General features: G+C 37.3%; 1 protein-coding gene across 4 annotated transcripts; it reads left to right on the top strand.

The window, feature by feature from the left end:
- Window positions 1-1,110: 1,110 nt before the first annotated feature.
- kcnip1b (Kv channel interacting protein 1 b) lies at window positions 1,111-21,916 on the top strand. Of its 4 annotated transcripts, none has more exons than XM_031320417.2 (9): window positions 1,111-1,317; window positions 1,741-2,035; window positions 18,908-19,032; window positions 19,909-19,978; window positions 20,072-20,142; window positions 20,258-20,365; window positions 20,452-20,556; window positions 20,984-21,046; window positions 21,740-21,916. In XM_031320417.2, exons 2-9 carry the CDS (start codon window positions 1,948-1,950, stop codon window positions 21,785-21,787), a joined length of 678 nt encoding a protein of 225 aa, XP_031176277.1. In that variant the 5' UTR covers window positions 1,111-1,317; window positions 1,741-1,947; the 3' UTR covers window positions 21,788-21,916. The 4 variants fall into 4 exon arrangements, with proteins under 4 accessions (XP_031176277.1, XP_031176276.1, XP_035846896.1 ...); XM_031320416.2 differs by having other exon boundaries at window positions 1,132-1,320; XM_035991003.1 differs by having other exon boundaries at window positions 1,132-1,481.
- The last annotated feature ends 1,130 nt before the right edge of the window (window positions 21,917-23,046 follow it).

Below are 23,046 nucleotides of genomic sequence, written 5' to 3'. Positions count from 1 at the left end.
TTCCACAGTTCATTGAAGGGAGAAACAAAAAGCCCCACAAGCAAACTACAGGCTTACATAACCTGTTTCAGAGTCATTTCGTGATGGACTGCTTGCATATATGTGAATTTGGCACAGACCTTTTGGTTCTGTGTCAGCAATGATAGCTTCTCATTTCTAGTGGGTGCCTGATCACCATAGTGACAGAAATATGCATTGGGGATTACAGATGTACTTACAGTACCTGCCATAGGCTGTACAGATAATAGTGATGAGGGTGGTTAATATTGCTGTAAACAGCCATTCTTCCAGTATAGCCTCTGTTCCACAATGTTTTCAAGATCCATCTCTTTTTGTTTTCAGCCAAAAAGCAGAAACTTGCTGTGTACAGTAATTATATGTGTGTATCTTATAATTGTAACGGAGGGTTTCCATAGTTTGACGCAAGAGAAAGCAAGCTTGGTAACTTACTGTGATCTCAACAGTTTCTTCAGGAAAAAGTTCCTAATCATTTGTGATATGGCTGTTGGCACATCAAGCAAAAATGAATAGTTGATATAATTCCAAATAAACTATAATTTCCATTTTAATATGACAATGGGCACAGTATTTTTTAAATGTTGACAACACTTATATATATAGAAGAGATTTGGCATGCAATTTCTACCTGTTATGTGACGTTCTGGTAGAGAAAATATCTCACAGAAAGTACAGTGAAGCCCTTTATGTCTTATCGATAAGGCAGACATAAAAATGTACTGATTTAATACAGACTGTATCCCTAAGGTTTCATTATAAGCTGTGATATGACCTCTTGCAAAAAGACATTGTAAGATGTGTGAATTTCACAGTAAAATGCTGTAGGTGCTATGAATGAATTTTTTTATTTAAAGCATGTGCTATCACAATGGGGAGAAGATGTTGTAATAGTTCATAAATACTTGACTAAATGTATTTGCCACAATGATCTGGGATCTAGCATTTTAAACCATGAACCACCAACCTTAAATCCCCTTTTTTACACTATTTACTGGATCATGGATCACGCAACTGCGTAGGCTCTAAAAAAAAAGGAAGAAGAAAGAGCATTAGCCAGACTGAGAGCGAGGGAACACAAATGCAAGACAGGAGGAGGGAGCATAGAGGAGGGAGGGCGGGTACGCGCTGGCTGCTCTCCGCAGTACAGATCTGCTGAAAGCACCAGAGCAGAGCTCCTCCACAGACCACAGCCGCAGGGCACGCACTGCAGCTCAGAGGAAAACCTCACATAGAAATATACGCTGGAGGAGAAACTGCTACCTCTCAAGACAGAAGACAAGACAAAGAGGAGGAGAAGAGGTGGTGAGAAAAACTAGAGATTTTCTGCTTTTTCTTAGAAGAACAGAACTTCCAGGGCAAACGGCTCTTCACATTCTACTTTTGGAGTCCATTTAATAATTTATCTTCTGCCTCATTTTGGTCTGTGAAACACAACTTTGCCTTTGTAAAAGTTTGACATACAGGTCTGAATTTTTATTTCCAATCAGCATTTCTGCCCATCTTTTGGCAATTCTAGCACTGTTTTAATATATGTGTGTTTGTTTCTTTGGGTGTTTAAGCATCCATTTCTCACTGACCTCAGTGAATAATAGTTGAGTTAACTGGTACTTAGGTGTAACTGTGTGGAAGACAAAATACAATGTTTTGTTCTCAAGCTACACTACACGCTTAATTTGGCAGGTACATTATTATATTATCTCATTTATACTTTTTTTCTCCAAGGATCCGCTTCAAGGACCTAAAGATGTCTGCTCACAGAAACTACTGAGGCAGATTATTCTTTGCAATAAGGATCGCTCCCCACACTATAGCAAAATCTTCTGAAAGGACATTGTGAAGACACTTGCAAGCTCAAACCTTTTCTCTCCATATATTGGAAGTTTTTTCTCCGGTGAAGCCATCTGCCCCTGCCTCTACCTAAACCTCAGGATGGCTGGCTGTACCTGCCGCTGCAGGCAAGGCTTGCTCAAACTAATGCAGTCCCTGCAGAGATTGGTCTCAGGAACCCTCACAAAAGGTACTGTGGCGTTTTACTCTAATACAGATGCACTCACTACATATTTCACTCAGATGTGCATTAACACAGTTCATGACTTTTTTTCATCTTGATTATATCATCAGTATTCTCATGAATGGGTTTATTTGATATTGTACGAAAACTTATGATTCATATGATATCTTACAAAGTTACAATGACCAGGGTCACATGACCGTTGAGTTTAGCTACAAAAAGGTAGCTTTGGTGCGGGTACCGGTCACAGTGTGGTGACGGTCATGACAGAAAAAAATTGGTTCAAACATCGGCCCCGTTAAGTAGGACATTCACACAAAACACCAGTTTAAAACACCTTCACTTTATAAGCCCATAATGTGCCAAGCTTTCTTCTCCTAATAGATTCCATTAGCATGGCAGTATTGAGTTGTGTGTTATGCAGCTGCAGCAGCCATGGCTCAAGGCCAAGATTCGACTTCCACATCGGCCAAAGTAAAGTCTATCAACAGCCATGTGTTCTGTCAAAAGTTTCCTTGAGAAAAACACTGAGCCCATGCTTTACAAGTCTAAGTAGGTAAGAGTTTTAGCTCACAACATTTGAATATGAACACTCTTTACCTCTTATTTGATTGTAAGATGTGAGAATGCAACACAAGTCTTGATTTAAAAGAGCTTCTGTTGCCAGTCAGAGATGATTTGTGTAACTGAGTTTGAGCTGCTGATCAGGACAAACATTTTTTGAGTTTTGGACACTGGAATAATATGTAATAGGGGTGCACGATTCAGAAAATGCCACGATTCGATTTATAGGCTCACGATTCGATTCAAAATCGATTTTCGATTCAAAGACGATTCTCGATTAAAAAAACGATTCACAGTATGTAAATGTAGTTACTTTTCCCATGTGATTGCAGTAGACATACAATTTAAAAAAAAAAATATATATATATATATATATATATATATATATATATATATATTATTTTTTTTTTAATATTAATCGATATATATATATATATATATATATATATATATATATATTTTTTTTTATATTAATCGATTTTTGGAATTCTATGAATTTATTTTGAATCGGTAGAGCTTGAATCGCGATTCGAATACGAATCGATTTTTTTGCACACCCCTAATATGTAATTACTTTTTCCAACTTTTCTCTAATTTTTGCTTTTCTTCTTGTGAAATACTGGATGTTTTCACTGCTTTAAATGAAACAGCCTGACAAGGAAAATTCACTATTTGATTGAATTGTTCACATTTCCTGTATACCCTAAGGCCATAACCTGTAATGAGAAGTCATAAGTAGACCTTGCTTCTTTTTAAGGGGTCACAAGCCAAATAAGTTGGAAACCTCTGAGTCGAGAGACCAGCATTGTATATCAGTTTGCATCATTGCTACTATAATTCAACTTATAGATAAATAAAGGGTTAATTAACATTGCCATTCTAAGTTAAGTAAGTCCTATTTCAAAATTATTTGCTAAGTTTTTATTTTGTCTTTTACACCTTTAAACACTTTTACCATTTTTAACATGTGCAAACGAGCAGGTAAATCAGAGATTTGGGTATGGTTTATGTTGTTTTAATGTTACAATGCACATTTGTTTTCAGGACACTGTCATCAAGGGTGTTAAAAAAAGGGTTTGTTGGCTTTGCCTATGGGGTACCTTTTACTTGCTTGACGTTGATGACGTTGTGTACAGTATGCGTCATCCGTACACACACCGTTGCGATACACTCTCAACCCCTTGTCATGTTCATCCTCTTGGTGTTAAAAGCCCTGGCTCTTGCTCTCCTCCTGACCTCCATCATCCTCTAGTTGAAAGTGACTTTTTTTAACCTTAATAGCAAAAAACTAACGCTGAGTCACCAAGTCAGAGTGCAGCTGTAAGTCAGTCATGACTGATAAAACACAATGATCTGCGCTCACCTCCAGAAGAAGACTCTGGCCTGATATACAGTATAAACAGATAAAATATTGGTGCAATGCTTCATTTAAACTCTCAATGTGACTCTTACATTGCGTATGTTTTTTTTCTCCATCATTTGTCTCCTCTAATACAAATGTAGTCTCCGGATGCTTATTTTCAAATCAGCAATATTTGGATAGTTTTACTATACCACTCTAAATCCTTGGTATGCATAGCCACTGCCAGGAATCGATTTGTTACAGTCTTGTTTTTTTTCCATTTTCAAAAGTAGCAAGCTATTTGTAAGAACTCAATCTAATAGCTGGTAGCTTGTATAATGCTGTATTCTATTTAGGCATTTATACAGTTTCTGTCATAAATGTGCAATTGGCAGGAACAACAATAGTGCTGCTTACCATATAAAGCAGAATCCATCCAATTTTGATTTACCTTCATAATGACAAAACTCTTACGGACTACTTATGCCTTGTTACCTGGGTAGTTTGGACGCTGTTAAAATCAACCTAACCTCAAAAACACCTAAAGTATATGCGTAGTTTTATGGTATTCCTTCAATATAAAGAAAACTAACAAGTACTGCGGTTTGTACAGCTTTAATGAAATGTAATGAAACCTGCTGAGAATGAAACTACGTGTTCTAAAGTTGTGGCTTTGTCATCTTCTGTGCTATTCTAGAAATAATACAGCCTACTTACAGTATGGCCGCATGGGTTGACAATCTAGGTCATGCGATGCAGCCACATGTCTGTAGTGTCTAATAACAGAGACTGTGTGAACTATCTATTCTTTTATATAACACATTAATATGCGAACAATTCCAAATCTACTTTTACAGCACGATGGTTAATCTCCAATTGGTTGGACTAATTACCAAAGTTAAAAAAATAATAAAATTCAGAAAAAGCCTGACTTTCAGACGTTGTTCTGTGTCTTGTGTTAACCTATAGCTACTGTATATTTTGCATTATGGAGTGGCTTTTTGGCAATGTTTTGAGCAGCATAAGAGCTTGAAAGTGACTGTCTCATGCCAAAAACAATATTATATCCAGAGCACAAATAAGTAATCTGTGTGCACAATTTAGTAAGCACAAATTACTTATTCGAAAGCATGGATTGAGGGGTTTTTCCATGGCACCTCCTGGGCTCCGGTCATTATTTGTAGATGCCAGTGATCTTGCCCTCTGCATCCTTGAAGGACTAGCAGTATATGAACTGGAGTGTGAGTTCTATTGAACATCTAGTCCCTTGACATGTTGCTGATGATGACAGATGACATGATGCTTTGCTGATTGCAGCACACGGTACTGACCTTAGTTACTTAAGGTTGAGATGCTTGTGCATTGGGCAGCACAGGGCCTGTGTCTTCTTTTAACTCCATAATTGAATGTCACTGAGTTAATTAGGGTGCCTCTAGACAAAATATTAAGTTTTAAATTGTTTCAACTGGGTATTGATTATATCACTTCAACCCACAGTGGGGTATTTTTTTAATGTTTTGTTATGCTATTGTGAGAGAAAAGTGTTTGGTGGATATCTTTCTAATTTAGCACAACACTTGCAACACTTGGTGTAATGTATGTGTGTTTCAAAGTGTGAATTATGCAATATCAGCTCCTCATTGTGATATCAACATGCCCAAGCTTTTATATACACATTTCAAAGGGGTGGACACACTAACACACATTAACAGATTGCATCACATATTGTACATATGTTTCCGTTATTGTGTCCATGTAAATTTTAAGGAAGGTTCTTTTTAATTCATATTCTCAACCAAATAGGGACTGAGAGCTCCATTTACCTCATGCAAGGCTATAAGTGTCATCTAATTTTAGTGGCCATGTGTGGTATGCAGCATGGAAAACAATACATAATCTTTGGGTATGATAAGATATCAGATATATTCAAGACATATGAGAATGGTCTTGCTTTGTAGGTTTATAGCATGTGAGACAATAGTCTTGTCTTGTAGTTGCGTTACAGATTGAAACCTTTCTCTGCACAATTCACTGAAAGAGGATCTTCAGAGCAATGGCATGCTATCATATGCATGGAAGAAGGCATGGAAATATGCACACACATGCATATTCAGCTTCACACACGCAAGCATGTCAAGTAGACTAAAATAATGTAAGTCCCTCATCTCCAGCACACACGTATCTCCAGTAGTTTGGTTTGTTAAGCATATTTGCCTGCACACACTTATAGCTGCTGATAGTGTAATGAACCATAAAACTATGCCCGCTCACCTTTAAAATGTTCTACTTATAAAGGCAGCAGCATGTATATTCATTTTCAGACCTTTAAACATTGCACCCTGTAGTGTCAGTTAGGGTTGGGTGGAGATATGCCTTGAGGGACACTTATTCTTAGGTCCCCATTAGTGGCTAATGTGCTTTATACTCTTGTTTCATATAGTTTTGCTTATAAAAATAGTTCTGTTGTAATCTGTAAGGCCGCAAAAAAAATATATATTTCAATTTTGATAGCTGCTGTGTTTTAAGAGGCAAACTTGCTTTTTTTCCTAAATAAGCAACTGTTGCTTAATTTCTTTATGACAGACAACAGCATTATCAAGATATGCATGCAACGCTCTTGCTGTCATGTGACTGATAATGTGTCTGGCTTTTTAAGTGTACAGGTGTATTTGTATTGTAGACTGGAAAACTAAATATAATGAATAATTCATAGTTAGCATTGGGAGCTATATGAGCCACTGATAAAATAGTGTCAACACTATTACCCCTAACTCAGGTATTAATATTTATATATGTCATGTGTCTGACAAAACTAAGCTAACATGAAACAAAAAGTGTGAATAGCTTATGGTGGCTAATCTTATAAAGTTTGAGGTAAATATTGCATCACGGACTGTACAGAGTCAGTTCACTGACTTTATGACTCTCCTCCGCTTGTGCAACTGTTGCATTTTAGTTAAATGCTAAAAAAGTAGTTTAGCATTTAGCATTATCCCATTATTGTCATTTGTAGCCACAGAAGCCACTGTTCAGTTATATAAGCTGTGTCTCAATTTTGATACTTCGATACCACTTAGTACACTTCCATTCAATACACTGTGTACACATGTACTTACTTGCATAGTCTGACACATTGACAGTATATAGAATGGACCAACAGATCCCGTTGCTCTGGACGGAGAGCAGTGAAGGCCATTAGAAGCAATTTTCCGGTGAGCGCTGAGCGTTATTGCGCAGCCTCCAACTGAGAGAGACGACGTAAATGTGACGTGAGCAACGTGTCTGAAAGTTGTAAGTCTTCTGGTAGCTGTGCCAAGAGAAATCTCAATCATTCCCAATCTTGCAGAGACGGAGAGCGTAGGTATATGTAAGGAGATAACATGGGCACAGGCTAATTATTGCTAACTAAAATGCTAGTTAACATTAGTAATTACACTTAAACAGCTAATGTGAGACGAAACTGCCTGCACGCTCTTTCTTGTACTATACGGTAATTCCTCTACTATGCGACAGTAAGTCGCGTGGTTATGACACAAGCATTAGCCTATTTTTACAAAAATGTCTGCTACGGAGCCATAACGTGAGGTACAAGGTAATGGAGCTTTTTATACATTGTCGTGTTTCTTTAGAAATAAACAATGGACAAATAGAGTCTTTAAACACTTCAGATGTAAAGTTATTCGCTGTCAAAGTGGCGCCAAAATGAATGGCAGTCAATGGAATGCTAACGGGAGGTGATGGCTTGGTAGCATCAAAATGGCGCCATAGGAGGTTCGTGGTCCAAGGAGAAGCTTACCCCCTTGGTCTGACAGGGTAGTGTTGTCTAGAATCACTTCTTCTTCTTCTTCTTCTTCTTCTTCTTCTTCTTCTTCTTTAATGGTGAATTGCAACCAGGCGGAACATTACCGCCATCTATTGTTGGCTCTCAAAATAGTTTCTCACTTCAATTTTTTTTGTTTCTTGCTTGTGTGTGCCCCGTGTTTCACATGAGATGGAGATTACGCTGCCGACATATTAGTTCAGTGTTTCTCGAAGCAACCGCAATCGCTGCAGCTTCATCATCCACCATTTTCACAAGTTTTGTAGTCCCTCCCCTTCCGCTATACATAGACAAGAGTACAGCATTCGGACGCACTGCATTTTGTCATACTTGTCAGTGTGAACGCACTTATGCACTCAAATTAGCTAATGTAATTGAGACATTTTGCTTTAAAGAATTATGTTGAGACCAAAATGGTGATTATTTCAATGTGTTTGCCTTTACTGTACTAGCCTGCATGTTTTTGTGTTTCGCACTGAGTCAGGTCCTATTAGAAATAGTAGGAGTGTAGCTGAAGACAGAAACTCTCTCATCCGGCCCCATGCTGCACCTGTCCCTCGCTATTACAAGTCACATGTGTCCTCTAAGTGCATAACCTTGCAGCAAGAGTCACATCCTCCCCCACTGCGGAGACAGATTCAGATCTCTGGCCCGTGTACTTCTACCAAACTCCACAATGACCAAAACAAATGGCAGAATTACCCAGCATTACCCTGCATTTGTGAACTTTTCTCGCCAAAGACTCTCTTCCTTCTCCCATTCTCTATCACTTTTTCTGTGGCTGTAAAACGAGTGGATTGGAGCCGACAGTGTGTGTCTCTGCTTTTAATTTTTTACATCACCTCACTACACACTTTTATGTAACCGTCTTCTTCTATATTTATCTCTTGCCTCCTCTGAGTGTTTCATTCTCCACATTAATTCTCTCCAGCCTCATTTTTTTTACTATCTGATATATTACTTCTAGAATCATCTGTTAATGGTCACGTATTTGGTGCAGTGAACAGTATAGTGGAGGTTGGGTGATGTGTACTAGGTTGTAGTTCTGAATGCTCATATGTTGTTGAACTCATTTTTGCTCATATTGTATTTAGTCAAGAGCAAAATGAGCTTGCAATGGAGACCCAAACTGATGACAGTATCAGGACAAACTGTGCTCTGCTGCCACCTGTTGTTCAAAGAGTAACACCACAACATAACAAAAGAGTAGTTGTATATTTTTCATGGGAAGATTTGTTGGGTTTTAAGGGCACTGAACAGTGTGGAAGAAAACAGGACTCCAGGCTCCCCACTTTTGTAATATTTAATTAAAACGTCAACATAGTTTGATATTCATTTTATATAAATGTTTGCTACAATATGCTTTTTAAATAACCAAGATGTGGCACCAAATACCAAATTACTAATTAAGAAAGCTGGCAAATATTTGGACTGTGACTAACTATTTGTATTATTTTCCAATTACTCACCTAAATTGATTAACTAATAATCAAGGTTACCTAAGGCCAAATGCTGTATTCAAATTGCTTGTTTGTCTGAATAGTGAAAAAAAACTATCAAATTTAGAATTATATGAAAACATGAAAAGCAGCATTAAGCATTTTTTTTTTTGTTTTATTTGAGAAGTAACTTTTTTACTTTTATAACCACATTTTCACCAAATACAGTAGGCCTATATTTGTGAATGTTAACATCAATGTAAACTGTCAATACAGGTCATTCCAAAAATGGCCCTTTCTCTGCATAAAGGTTACAGAGAGGTACTATACTATTCTCAACAGCGGTGCAGTATATCCATAGTTCATGTGTTAAACTGGATACACATCCAGTTACACTGATACATCTTGTAAGGCCTTTTCCCTTCATCAAAAACATATTTGTCTTATCTTAAAGCACAACCAGTTAGTTACAGTCTATGATAAGGAGTATAGGATAAGATAATATAAGATATGATATGATAAGATAAGATGCAAAAATAAAGATTGCAAATGTAAAAGTATATGACAATAAGAAAAGGTGCACATCCAAAACAATATACACAATGCCAAGACCAGGTTAACATGCAAGTGAAAGAGGAATGTTGAGGTGAAGAAGAGAGGAGTAGAGATGAAATAATTAAATGATGACCGCTCTTGCATAACGAGACTAGAGAACCACTTAGTAGGTCAGAAACTGCCATCTCATGTCAAAACAGAGATTGCAGTTTCCTCAATATCAAAAGTGTCTTTTGTAACACCCTTCCTCTCACAAATTTAATTTGTTGAGCATGACAAAAGTGCCTTATTTCATCACATTTAAAGAACAGTTTCAGTCAGAGACGGGAAAATCTAACTGAGTGAAAAGGAAAAACGTGCAAACATGCATCTTTTGATTATTATGGATATGAATTGGCCTATTGACATACAAAGGAGTATGTGTTGTTAACAATTGTGCTCATACTCATTTGATCTTGATTCTTACTTCTATAGGTCTTCTACCTTTTGTACGGTGCCTTTAACACGTTTGTGAGTGGTGAGTCCTGCCTGTTGGTGGTGGTGAGCTGAGTCGTTGATTGGGAACTGCTTAAAAAATAATGAGGAGATTATGGGGTCTGACAGCAGTGCAGTGTCACAGCGCGGGATAATATGCTGCATAAAGGCAGTTCTAGACGGCAAACATCTGTCATGGGGATTACAACGGTTTACTTATAGTTTTCAATCTCCATCTGCAAGTGTTTGTACTGTCTGTATGTGTTTGTGTGTCAGGGGGCTCATTTATTTGTGCAAGTGGACAGGAACGATTGTCTAAACATCTGTGATATCACTTATAATTTTCATATGCTTCCTGGTCCAAGATGAGCTGTGCTGATTTTTCCAGGATGAAATAAATATTTGGGGAAATAGTGAAAGAGGTAACTTTTTATTTTGGTGTGGCAGTATTTTAATGGAGGAAATTGGGATGCAAAAAGGAAAAGGAAAAGGTAAAGGTAAAGGTAGGACACCTAGCGTCAGAGAGGTATACATTTCTCAAAATTATGCATGACTTTATGTTTAATTAATCAGTGCATGTTAAGTTCTTACCTCAGCTCCACCTGGGAAATCGCAGGACTGCCCTCAGCAAAAAGTATGCACGCACAAACACACACACATACACACACACACACACACACACACACACACACATTAATGTGAATACCAACAACCTGCATACTGTAGTTATGTGCAGTCATCTGCTATTCAAACCGCATTTGAACCGAATTTTTTAAACCATGAGAGGTTTTCAATGAAGCCCCACACACACACACACACACACACACACACACAGAAAGAGTAAGGCACAGACAGCAGAGCATTTCTGGTCTGCAGCCAGTGGAATATTTAAAAAGACATTCACTCAGTGGCTTTCCACATACCAACGCAATCACTTTTTAAATAATCTTTCTTTAGAATAAATCTATATGAATTTTGATCTTTGGCTGAGTCCTACTGAGAATCAATGCCCTTATGTATCACATGACATATCAAATCCTAAAACAGACTATAGTAATATCCTGTTTAAGACATATTTCACTCATTAGCTGCATTTACTACAGGGAATAATATTAAGTTGAAAAAGCACTTATACTGTAATACACACTTACTTCTGCTTCCAACAACCCTGTTTGATTTTTAATGCTCATGCTCTTCCCTTGCTTGTAGGGACATTAACATTACTCACTCCCAATGTGTTCCTTCCCCTAATGCACAGAGTCTAACTGAATCTAACTGGAAGCTGCTACATTAGTATTAATTGACACCATTAAACACTCTGATTTTTTTGTTTGTATCACAGTAAAAATAGATCAGTAAATCTCTTTTGTCCTTTGTGACCAACCGACCCCCCCCCATACACACACACACCCCTTAGTCACTACACTTTGCACAGCTACCTGCATCTACACCTGCCCATTGCACATACTATATATTTTTTGTACATTATGCACTCAATCCATTCAGCCTCATGTTTTGAATGCTAAACCACTATTTTGTATTTGTTTCTGTATTTATTTTTTATTTCATATTCATGTTTAATATGTCTGTTTATGTATGCACCAACCACCAAGGCAAATTCCTTGATAATGAATGAATAGACCTGATTCTGAATCTGATTAGAATCAGAGAGAGGGGAAAGGTCTAGCCATGTTACTGTGTTAAATCAACACACACACACACACACACACACACACACACACACAGTCGAGTTCAATTAGTTCAAAAATCTATGAACACAGTGCTCACAGTGGAGAATGGATGGTGAGCGCTGACAGAAATTTCAAACTAAATAAAAAGAAGCCCTTAGCGACACAACCAAACATAAAAATAATGTTCTCACTGAGATGAGCTTCAATGCTAACATGTACGTATCTCCATGCTCATTATGGTACAGGGAGAAGAGCACCAATTTAAAGTAAAGTGCAATCTGTAAAGAACAGGAATCTGTCATCTTGAAATGCATGTCTTTCACCTGCTACCATTCACTTTTGAGTAGTGTTATTATGGAGTACTGCATCGGTTCAGCACTCCACAACAACATGAGGGCATGAGGAGGCATGAGCTAGAAATAGGGGAAAGGCTGACAGATGAGTAGAATCAGGCACAGAACGGAGGGAGTGGCGCAGAAAGGCAGGAGCAGCTTGTGTCTGTGTTTAAAGAGAGAAATCAGAAATCCAAGAGAATCAGCTCAAAGAAGAGACTCATCCCTCAGTAACAGATCTGAAACCAGTGAGAGGAATCAACAGGGGCAAAGCCACTTTAAGATTCAAAGCTGTGGAGGCAGATCACAACGACAGACTGACAAAATCGTGAAATCAATAGAGGACTATTACTCTGTGGGTTGTTTGCCAAGGCTGGTTTCCACGGTGACAACATGGGTGCAGTGGTGGGCACTTTGACCATGCAAACCAAGCAGAGGAGACCATCCAGAGGTAGGTCAACATTAGTCAGAAAAAAAGATGGAGAGAAGACAAAAGAGCAACAGAATACTAGACTAAAGTGAGATAGTGAGCAGATCTAACTAACACACAGAAAGAAAGCATTCAGATAATAATTTGTAATTCATAACATGTGTTCCATGTTATTTTTATTTTTAATTTTGTTTTTTTTTTGTAGTGTTGCACACATTCACATTTAACATACACAACAACATGTTGGTCCTAATTCTGTGGAGTGACTATAAATTATTGAAGAAGGAAGTCAGTCAGAAAACAGCAAATATAGACCGGCTAATGCATTTACCAAATCTTACTTACATGTAGTCAAATATATATATGTAAAGTACATTAACTGATAGCATTGATGCAATTTTTTACATAAGTATGGAAAAACAGAAAAAAAGCATAGCTATTTTATAAATAAAAATATAGAAATATTGACTCATGGAAGTGGTAACAAAATGTGTGAGGTATCAAGTGATAAGAAGTGCCAGGCATAACTGTGGTCACGATAGGGAGGTTACAATGCGCCATGAAGTAGGATGTCCTTGAAAATAACTAGAGAGGCCGGACTCTATGACTCTACGTGTGTTCTGTGGGGATGATCGTTGAATGTGTGAGTGAGTGAGTAAGTGAAAGAGAGAGGGGGAGAGGGTTCAGGCGAGAGCGTGTGAATTAAAAGGCAGCTCACATATCATACCTCTCCTTGGCCTTATGCTTGAGATCCTCGTTGTCATGGAGACTGGGTTGTGGGGGAGAGTGTGAACGATACTCAGCCTGGATAAATGACTAAATTATAGCAGCGTGAAACAGAGATAAAATAGATGAACCGGCAAACAAAGCAATTACTCTCTGTCAGCAGACGGAGCACCTAACAAGACAGGCGGTGCTTGGCGTTTGTTTTTACACCGATGAGATGGAATCTTTTGTCCTAGTTCTAATAAAAAGCCTTTCAAAAGCCTTTGAACAAAATGCAGGGGAAATGCTCAGAGGTCATCCTGTTTTTTTTACGCTCCATTAAAGTATGTCTTGCATAGCAAGCTGTGCCGAGGTATGGATATACGATGAGACAAGATCAGACTTTATTGATCCTCAGGAGGGGTATCACAGAAACAGGGCAGAGGTTGGGCAAAGCAGTTTAAAAATACAGTAAGTCTGAGTCAGAAAGCTAAGTATATATAATAGGATATTGTAGACCACACAACATACAGTGAATGTGCCGTGTATGTGCAAAAGCAGCCAAAAATCTTTTTCAAAAACACGCCAGATATCTCTGTCTGGAGGATTTGCTGTATGTGTCACTGGCCACAAGCCATTCTATATGTCACCAGTGTGATGGATACAGCTGAATTGTCTGCTTTGTCAAGAATCATAACACAAGCACAGACAAAAGTCACAGCATAGACTGAAGGTTTGAAGCAACAGCTTCTGTCATTCCATGACATGAATGTAAAATATAGTCAATAAAATAAAAAGTAGGCTAATTGCTGTCATTCTGAAATAGCCTTATATGTAGTTAGAAATATAGGAATATGTTTGGCATTATGGGAAATACACTTATCTAGCAGATAGTTAGATGAGAAGATTGATTGAACGTTACCAGCTAGCATCCAATTAGCTTAGCTTAGCACAAAGACTGAAAGCAAGGGGAAACAGCTGGCCTGGCTCTGTCCACAGTCAAAATCACCATGGCAGCAAAGCTCACTAATTATAACTTTATATCTCCTTTGTTCCATTCGGATATGGAACTGTAAAAATTACACTTTGTGGTTTTACAGATGTGTTTTTTATGTGCCTGACTAATTCTTTGGTGGGCGTATTGACTTCCTGGAGTTTTGTCATCACCGTGAGGTTGCAAGGCAACAAACATGGACTCCAGGAAGTTACTGGATTATACAAACAAACAAGATATAACCTGGTAATTAGTGAGTTTTAGAGGTGTAGGTAGATTTTGTTACCTTTGGACGGAGCCAGGCTAGCTGTTTCCCCTCTTTCCAATCTTAATGCTATGCTATGCTATGCTATGCTATGCTATGTTATGCTATGCTATGCTATGCTTTGCTAAAATAAGATAAAATACACCTTTATTGATCCCCTGCAGGAAAATTAGCTTGCTGCAGCAGTACAATAGAAACAACAGAAATACATACAGATAAGTATAGAAAGTAACATAAAAAGAGGTACAAAAACTAAAATAGAATAGAATAAAATAGAAAGTGATTTGATAAAGTGAGAGTGGTGTGAGTCAACCCGTCTATGGAAACATGGTACACCAGACTGATATGGTTAAGTAACGGAACTCAAGTGTTTGTCTGTATTACTGTAATATAATAGAAGATGTCATATTAACATAACATGTAACATATTAACATAATATAGTATTATATGTACATTATGATATAGTGAGGGAACGAGACATAGTAAAAGGTGCAGTATAGTATATAGTATATTACAACAATATAACATGTATATATATATATATATATATATATATATATTAGAGTATAGTGAACAATATAGCATAGTGTATACTATAGTATAACATAGTGTAAGATCGTAATATGTTTTATAATACAATACAACAGAATAGAATATCAGTATAATATATGGTGTCATGTAATATAATATGGTGTAGTGTGATATCACGGATATATCAACAGTATGGCAGCAGAGAGACAATGGAGAGGGAAAGGTGAGATGAGAGTTTTGAGTGGAGAAATGACTCTGTATGTGATCTTATAGTCTGTGGTTCACATTGCTGTTCACAACAACGGCTGACTGTAGAATTATATTTACTCTGAGAGCAAGAAAGCATATAAGTGTACGTCCCAAAATTTTACAGGACATACAGTTGGGAAATGTGACATGATGTCTGGTGAAACTTTTTTTTTAGGCATTTTTAACACTTGGGCTTGGTCTTCACACACAGTGTGTGTGTGTGTGTGTGTGTGTGTGTGTGTGTGTGTGTGTGTGTGTGTGTGTGTATATATATATATATATATATATATATACTGGCCTGAAGCTGCTACAGCAGTTGTCATTAATAGTATGACAGAGTTGCGGGCTGTCTATGAAATCACCATTTGACACGCACCTATAATTATCTCCATAACTTCATCATGTAACACTTCCCTGCCATGCTAATGAATGTTTATGTACAGAGCAGCTGTTGCACCATTTGCATCAAGACTTCTGCCTTGCATATAAGCATCAATATTGGGAATGTTGGTACAGAGTCTGCAGCATTTATGTGGCTGAATCTTGTAAGAGTAAATCTCTTAGTACTTATATATATATATAAGAGTAAATCTCTTAGTTTTAGATATATATATATATAAAAACTAAGAGATTTAAATATTTATATATATCATTATATATGACAAATATATATATATATGGTAATCTGATCATTTGTCATCTGGTGAGATTCATATTATCAATATGTGTTTTAAACCCCCAGGCGGTAGCATTTGCTAGTAAACCCCAAATTCTAAATCAATATTCCTTCATTATGTTTGTTTTTCATTATATTCCATTTGTCTTATTTATGTCCTCCCAACATATTGTGTTATCATATACTGATCAACACATCTGCCTGTTTCATTTTGTCATCCTCATTTCATCCGTTTCTGATCACACATCACATTTGCAAAAAAGCAGCACAAACACACGTGTACAGAACAGCAAACCAAGGCCTTTCGTTGTTTTGTTGTCATGTGATCAGAGGCTTTTACTCACAGGGAAGATAAATGTACAAATTGTGTTTGACACTTCTTTTTTAATCAGTTGATCCAGTGTACGCACCACTGTTCACATTCATCCTTTGTATCTATCCCCATGACAACAAGCGTCAGGGAGAGGAGCTGTAAGGAAGATACCATACTAATATGATCAGCTGATATCTGACAGTAAATATTTCACACTAGTTCAGCATTCACAAAAACCTTGACGGAATAGTGCCTGAAAAGGGGCTGTCTCAGATAATGATAATTTTACACTGAAATGCTAAAACAAGCTGGCATTTCTCTGGGTTATTCCTATAGTTTTTGGTGCATGTGGAAGACCTTTTTCAAACTCATATTTTGATTAATTTATTTTTAAATTAGCATAGAGCTAATAGGAAAGCTTCAAATACTGTATCTTACATACAGTATTTGCAAGCCTAGTTTGATCTCAATAAACACACTGATAGTTGAGACCTTTTTGCATAGATTGAAACTGAAATATAATACAAACAGGCTCTAATTAGAGATGCACCGATAGACCTGCCGGTGACCGGAATTGACGGTTTTCACGTGCTCGGCCATGACCGGCGACCGGCAGGTCAGTCTGACATATGCCGATTTTATGCCGGTCAATGCTACAATTAACTGACAACATAAGTTATACGAGTTACAGTTATCAAGGACGCACCCACACGCACACAGGACGCGACAGCACAGTCTCTTTTTCCTTTCTCTCAACTTTTCCGCCGTGTCGCGCGTACCCGTTTGCGGTGTAAAGCGCGTGTCCGCGCTATTCTCGCACATGTAGGGAACCTCGTGAATTAACCTGCAACATGTCAGCTGTTTGGAAATTCTTCAGCGTTTGCAATATGCAACACCTGCAAGGAAAAAGTAGGGCGTGGAGGGACGACACCAAAAACCAAAATCACATTTTTTTAGTTGGATATTAGATGTGACAAGAAGGAAATTGTTCTTCTATAACATTGCACTTTAGATGTGTGTGAATTTCCCACACCAGGAGTAATTTATATAGTTCTATTTTATAGTGATCCATTATCTGTTCAAAAAAAATGGTCTATGTTCTGTTCAAAATGTTCTATTAAAGAAAAGATAGAAAATAAATATTTGTGTGTGCTGTAAAGTGGTTAGAAAAACTGAAATCGGAATCGGCTAAAATCGGTATCGGCTGGCCTAACTCAAAGAAAATCGGAAATCGGAATCAGCCTAGAAAGTTGTAATCGGTGCATCTCTAATAAAGATGATTCAATGATAAAAGTAGAATCAATTATTCTTGTACAAAGATCAAATGCAGCTAATTAGCGCTTACTTTCAACACTTATCTTCACATACAGTTGATGCCTCATCGAATTCCTAAATGGCGGATGACCAACAGGATATTTGATATTTAATTCAAATTAAGATCGCCTCTGGCAGGTGATAGATGAAACTAGATACAGTTTCAGCGTGAGGCCTAATCTTTCACCGCTGCTGAGTGGGTTGAAATGAATGAGTCATCGCTGTCATCCAAAAAGCAGACGTATTATATTCATCTTACTGTAATCTCCTTTTCTTTAAGACTGAGCCAATCGATGCTGACACAGCTTGTAAGCTTGTTTGGAGGTGCATGTGAGCGTTAGTGAAGTCATTCATTTGGTCACCTTTTAATGGGGAATTTGGTAGGATTTAACAGGGTTTTGATTTTTGTGTTGAAAAGATTCTTCCAAGTATATACCATATAATATAATTTGGTTTCTGTAAAAGCAAAATATATTGCTTATATCACAGGTTCCAGTTGGGATATAAAAGTAACCAAGTTTACAGAGACCATCATGTGTAAATATGCTGTATTGCCACGCAAATATAAGGCTACTTTAGGTTTTATTTCTTCAGCATTTTTTCTGAGTGTCTGCCTCTGCCAGTGAATGCAATAAAGACTTCCAGAGCAAACTATACATAGCTGTTTTCTCTTGGATGTTTGCTCATGTTTGAGAAGTCATTGGTGTGTGGATGCCCTCTAGCTGGAGACAGTCACAGCGACAAACACTTGGCCACAGCAGGACCAGAACTCTTCACATCATTAACCACCATCAGTCTCCACAGCAACCAATACTGAGCACCATGTTGCCATTAAAATCACTCAAGTACTAAGGGGGAAATCTATTTGTCAAGTACATGTAGTTCTTCTCATCCCTTTCTCTCTTTTTACATGTGACTCTCTTTTGGCCTTATTATTCTGCTGCTTCACTTGCTTTCCCCATGAGCGCTCTTTTCTGCCATCTAATCATATTTTTTATATCTTTTTTCCCAACTTAACATTCTTAAGCGTTGCTGAGTTGTCTCTTTCCTTTGTATTACAGTTTTCATCTTTCTAAAGACTGGGAAGAGCTTGTGTTAAACATGGATTATAAAGTCTTGACATGATTCTGAGTAATAAACATATTTCTTTTTGTCTTTTTCTCTCTCTCTTTCTTCCCTTTAGATAGAACAGATGAGGAGGTAGAGATGGCGACGGTGTGCTACAGGCCAGAGGGTCTTGACCAGTTGGAAGCCCAAACTAACTTCAGCAAACAGGAGCTGCAGATCCTCTATCGTGGTTTCAAGAATGTAATAACACACCTTCTGATTTTATTATTAGATTACTTTGGTGCGTTCCAGATACTTCAAACATTAAAGATTTAGATCACCCTAAAAAAAATTCCGTTTAACCCTATCTAGCCATGAAGATTGTTTCTATTTACACAAGACAAAGAGTCTACAGCCATGCTACCAGCTATATGAGGCTGTGTAGGCTGCTTAGGCACAGCAGTGCTGTAAGTGAAATGCTAATGTTAGTATACTAACACTCACAATGACAATGCTAACATGCTGATGTTTCGCTGGTAGGCTATAGGCACACGTTTACCATGGTCACCATCTTAGTTTAGTGTATTAGCACGCTAGCTTTTGCCAGTAAGCACAAAACACATTCTGAGAGTAATGCGAATGTTGAAGTTTTTTGCGAGAATTTTGTCCTAAACTTATTTACGTATTTTGCACAAAATAAAATGTTGGTAACAAGTACAAGATATAATCCATTCAATAATTGTTGAGATATAAGTTAAGATAAGTGATGGACCGACAAACCGACATTGTCATCCACAGAGCCATAATGCTAGCAGAAATTCAGCAGCAATGTTACTTCACTGAAACTATCTTTAGCTCATGTATCCCAAACTAAAGACGTTGCAATGAACAATTAGGCTTCTGAGAACCATTTATGTTCTGCTAAAAGTAAAAAACAACAACATATTGTTAACTGTGAGTTGTGTGTTAGTTGTATCTTTGGTTTTATTATGAAACAAATGTTAGCATGCTAATAATGCTGGCTAATAGTGGCTAGCCTACTTTAGGGACATGGTCATGACTGACACAGTTCTAGTGAGTTCTTCCAATAAATAGGATGTCATTGAGTAGAGTATAATTAATCTTTTCTTTCCACAGGAATGTCCAAGTGGTGTTGTAAATGAGGAGACATTTAAACACATTTACGCACAGTTCTTTCCTCATGGAGGTAAATTGCAATGTTTTTGAATCTCTTCCACTGTGCTCTGTGAAGTTTTTTGAGAATATGAGACCTTACACTTTCATTTTCATTGTGTTGCAGATGCAAGCATGTATGCCCATTATCTTTTCAATGCATTTGACACTACAAACAATGGCTCCATTAAGTTTAAGGTCAGTCATCCTCCTTTGTAAATGCATTTTGTCTAAAATATTACTAATTTCTTTACTGCCATGTGCTATGATGTTTTCAGAATCTAACTTTGTTTTAATATTCTGTTGCTATTAGGACTTTGTAATGGGTTTGTCTACACTGCTGCGAGGAACACTGAGAGAAAAGCTTGAGTGGACGTTTCACCTCTATGACATTAACAAAGATGGCTACATAAACAGAGAGGTGAGACTGTGCTGTCACTATGTCTACAGTGTTAGTGTGTCATCTAAAGTCTGTCTTGCTACAGTGTGAATTTTCTCCTCTCCCAGGAAATGACTGAGATTGTGAGAGCCATTTATGACATGATGGGCAAGTACACATACCCTGCACTAAAGGGAGATGTCCCGCAGCAGCATGTGGATGCCTTTTTCCAGGTGAATTTCTAACATATATGATAAACAAAAGTCTAAAGCCAATGTTTTTGTTAACAGTGTTGTGTGTGCACAGCATGATGGGAAACAATGTCACACTTAATGTCCTTGTAATACCCCAGTAGCTTCCCAAATTAACCTCTCTGGTTTTATTGAGACACTTTGCATATGGGCTACAAGTTTTCCGGTAAGGTTTACAAAGTTTTATAACATAAGCAATTGCAGTCAGTATTTTTTTTTAAAACTTTTTTTTAACTGTTATTCTCCATATGGTGTTCTATACTGCAGTTTGCTACAGTTTCTGTACGCTAATATTGTTACAACATAAGCTCACAATTAACACATTTCCACAACACAATTGTCAAACATTTGCCTCTGTTTGATACTGAGCCACATTATAATACACTGGGTTTTGTTTTTGTTTTTACAGAAAATGGATAAAAACAAAGATGGAGTGCTGACTTTGGAGGAGTTTATTATAGCCTGCCAGGAGGTACAGTATGTATTTTACATCTATTGTTGACTATTTCTATATTTAATTATCATAAATATGTAATATGTATAAAGTTTAAATTAAATATATAAAACTGCATCAATATACAGTTACTTAGATATGTTATATGCATGTAGAAATAAAAAATAAAATTGAGCACAGAAGTTTATTCTTGACCTTTGGGAAACAATATGTAATATTTAATCGAAGCACAAAGGTTATCTTACTAGCTTTTGGAGCTGTCTTCCTCAATGAAGACCATGAGATGCAGATTTAAAATTTAGCAAAACACAAAATTAAGATATACTTCATAAAAATGTAATAATTAAAAAAATGTATGCATATAACAGTGACAGTGAGCAAGCAAATAATGCATGTAGATATGTATGTAGATTCACCACATATTCAAAAACTTTCACATAAATGAATAAAGTCTAAATGAGGGCCATACACACATGCAGAAAAATTGACTTAAACATCACAAAGATAATAAACTTAAAGCATCCAAACATCAGTATGCCTACAGTTTTTGAGCAAACAAAAATATTTATTATGTGCAAAGACAAATTATGTTATATCTGGAAGCTGCCTCAAGCAGCCTATACAGCCCATACATTACCACATACAGGGGTTCTGTACATTGCTAGTAAATTGCATCATTCTGCCCTGATTACTTGTCTTCTTTCTCCACAGGACGAAATCATGATGAGATCCATGCAGCTGTTTGAAAACGTGATGTAGATCAAGAGGAGATGATGGAAAACAAAGACATGGAAAATGAGAGGACTTGGTGTGAGTGTGTGTGAGTGTGTGTGTGTGTGTGTGTGTGTGTGTGTGTGTGTGTGTGTGTGTGTGTGTGTGTGTGCGTGTGTGCGTGTGCGTGTGCGTGTACGTGTGTGTGCGTGTGTGTGTGTGTGTGTGTGTGTGTGTGTGTGTGTGTGTGTGTGTGTGTGTGTGTGTGTGAGTGTGTGTTAGATATGTGCAAAACATCCAGTCTCTCCTCTTCTTTCCATCGTTTCAGCTCTGGTCTGGATACAGTCAGATTCCCTCACAATGACTTGAATGATGAGACTGGACTGGAATACTTTTAGCCTTCCTGCAGAGTTTTCCCACACAATACAAACTGACTGATGTGACAGACTTGGATGAAAAAGACATTGCTCTCAGTCCTGTCTAGAAGATTGGTCTGTTAGAGATAAAGATGATTCTACACTGCAAGGCTGCACCAGACCAGCAAAGAGCTATTGTTCAACCAGAAGAGCTTTTTTGTTTTGTTGCCATAAGATGTTCTTTTTTGCCCAAATGTAATTGCATGCTTTTCCAAGAGGTTTTGATTTATCTCTTAACATGTGTCAGATTTGTTATGGGAATTTGGCCATAAGGATTTTTATATAACTCATGCATCACTGTTGCAGTGACCACTGTACTTTTGTGTTGACCTGGTTGTCACTTGCCTGCGGAGTCTGTATGGTGCTTGTTGTTTAGAGTCTAAAGCTTACCATAGAAAGTCAGAGAATTTGGAACCAGTCCATTTTATGGGTCTGATATTGTGCGGGTATGTGCTTGTGCTTGTTTTTTATGTTAAAACTTAGGTTTTAGTAAAAAGAAAGAAGGAACTGAATCTTTTTTTATATTTTCACCTGCTGCTTTACTTCTTGTGGTCAAATCGCTGCTTTGTCAAAAATGTAAAAAAGAAAAGAAAAAGTGCTAACATTTTGAATTTCATGATGAATGAAGATGATGAATAATAAATCAGGAAGAGTCTTGTTATCATCAAACCAATATCTTTATTTGCATAGATGACAGGAAGTCAAAGTTTAACTCAAAGATGTCGACAATAATGACAGTAAAATGTTTTATGGTCCAAACTTATTGATCAAACTCATAGGTATGTAACTAATTATACAAGAAATTACATACCTATAAGGGAAAAACTGGAGTCAAATTCCTTGTATGAGAAAGTTTCTAAATCTTACAGGGAAATGACACTAAATGTCAGC

The sequence above is a fragment of the Sander lucioperca genome, chromosome 13 (assembly GCF_008315115.2).
Source record: "Sander lucioperca isolate FBNREF2018 chromosome 13, SLUC_FBN_1.2, whole genome shotgun sequence".
In the NCBI taxonomy this organism is placed as follows: Eukaryota; Metazoa; Chordata; class Actinopteri; order Perciformes; family Percidae; genus Sander; species Sander lucioperca.
Note: the sequence above shows the minus strand (reverse complement) of the source record. Positions and strands in the feature narration are given on the sequence as shown.

What these genes read in the sequence shown, in the direction of transcription:
- kcnip1b (XM_031320417.2), top strand. Translation starts at nt 1,948, where the DNA reads ATGGCTGGCTGTACCTGCCGCTGCAGGCAAGGCTTGCTCAAACTAATG. An exon ending in CTCAGGAACCCTCACAAAAG is followed by an intron (nt 2,036 to 18,907) that starts GTACTGTGGCGT and finishes TCTTCCCTTTAG; the next exon opens with ATAGAACAGATGAGGAGGTA. An exon ending in ATGTGGATGCCTTTTTCCAG is followed by an intron (nt 20,557 to 20,983) that starts GTGAATTTCTAA and finishes TTGTTTTTACAG; the next exon opens with AAAATGGATAAAAACAAAGA.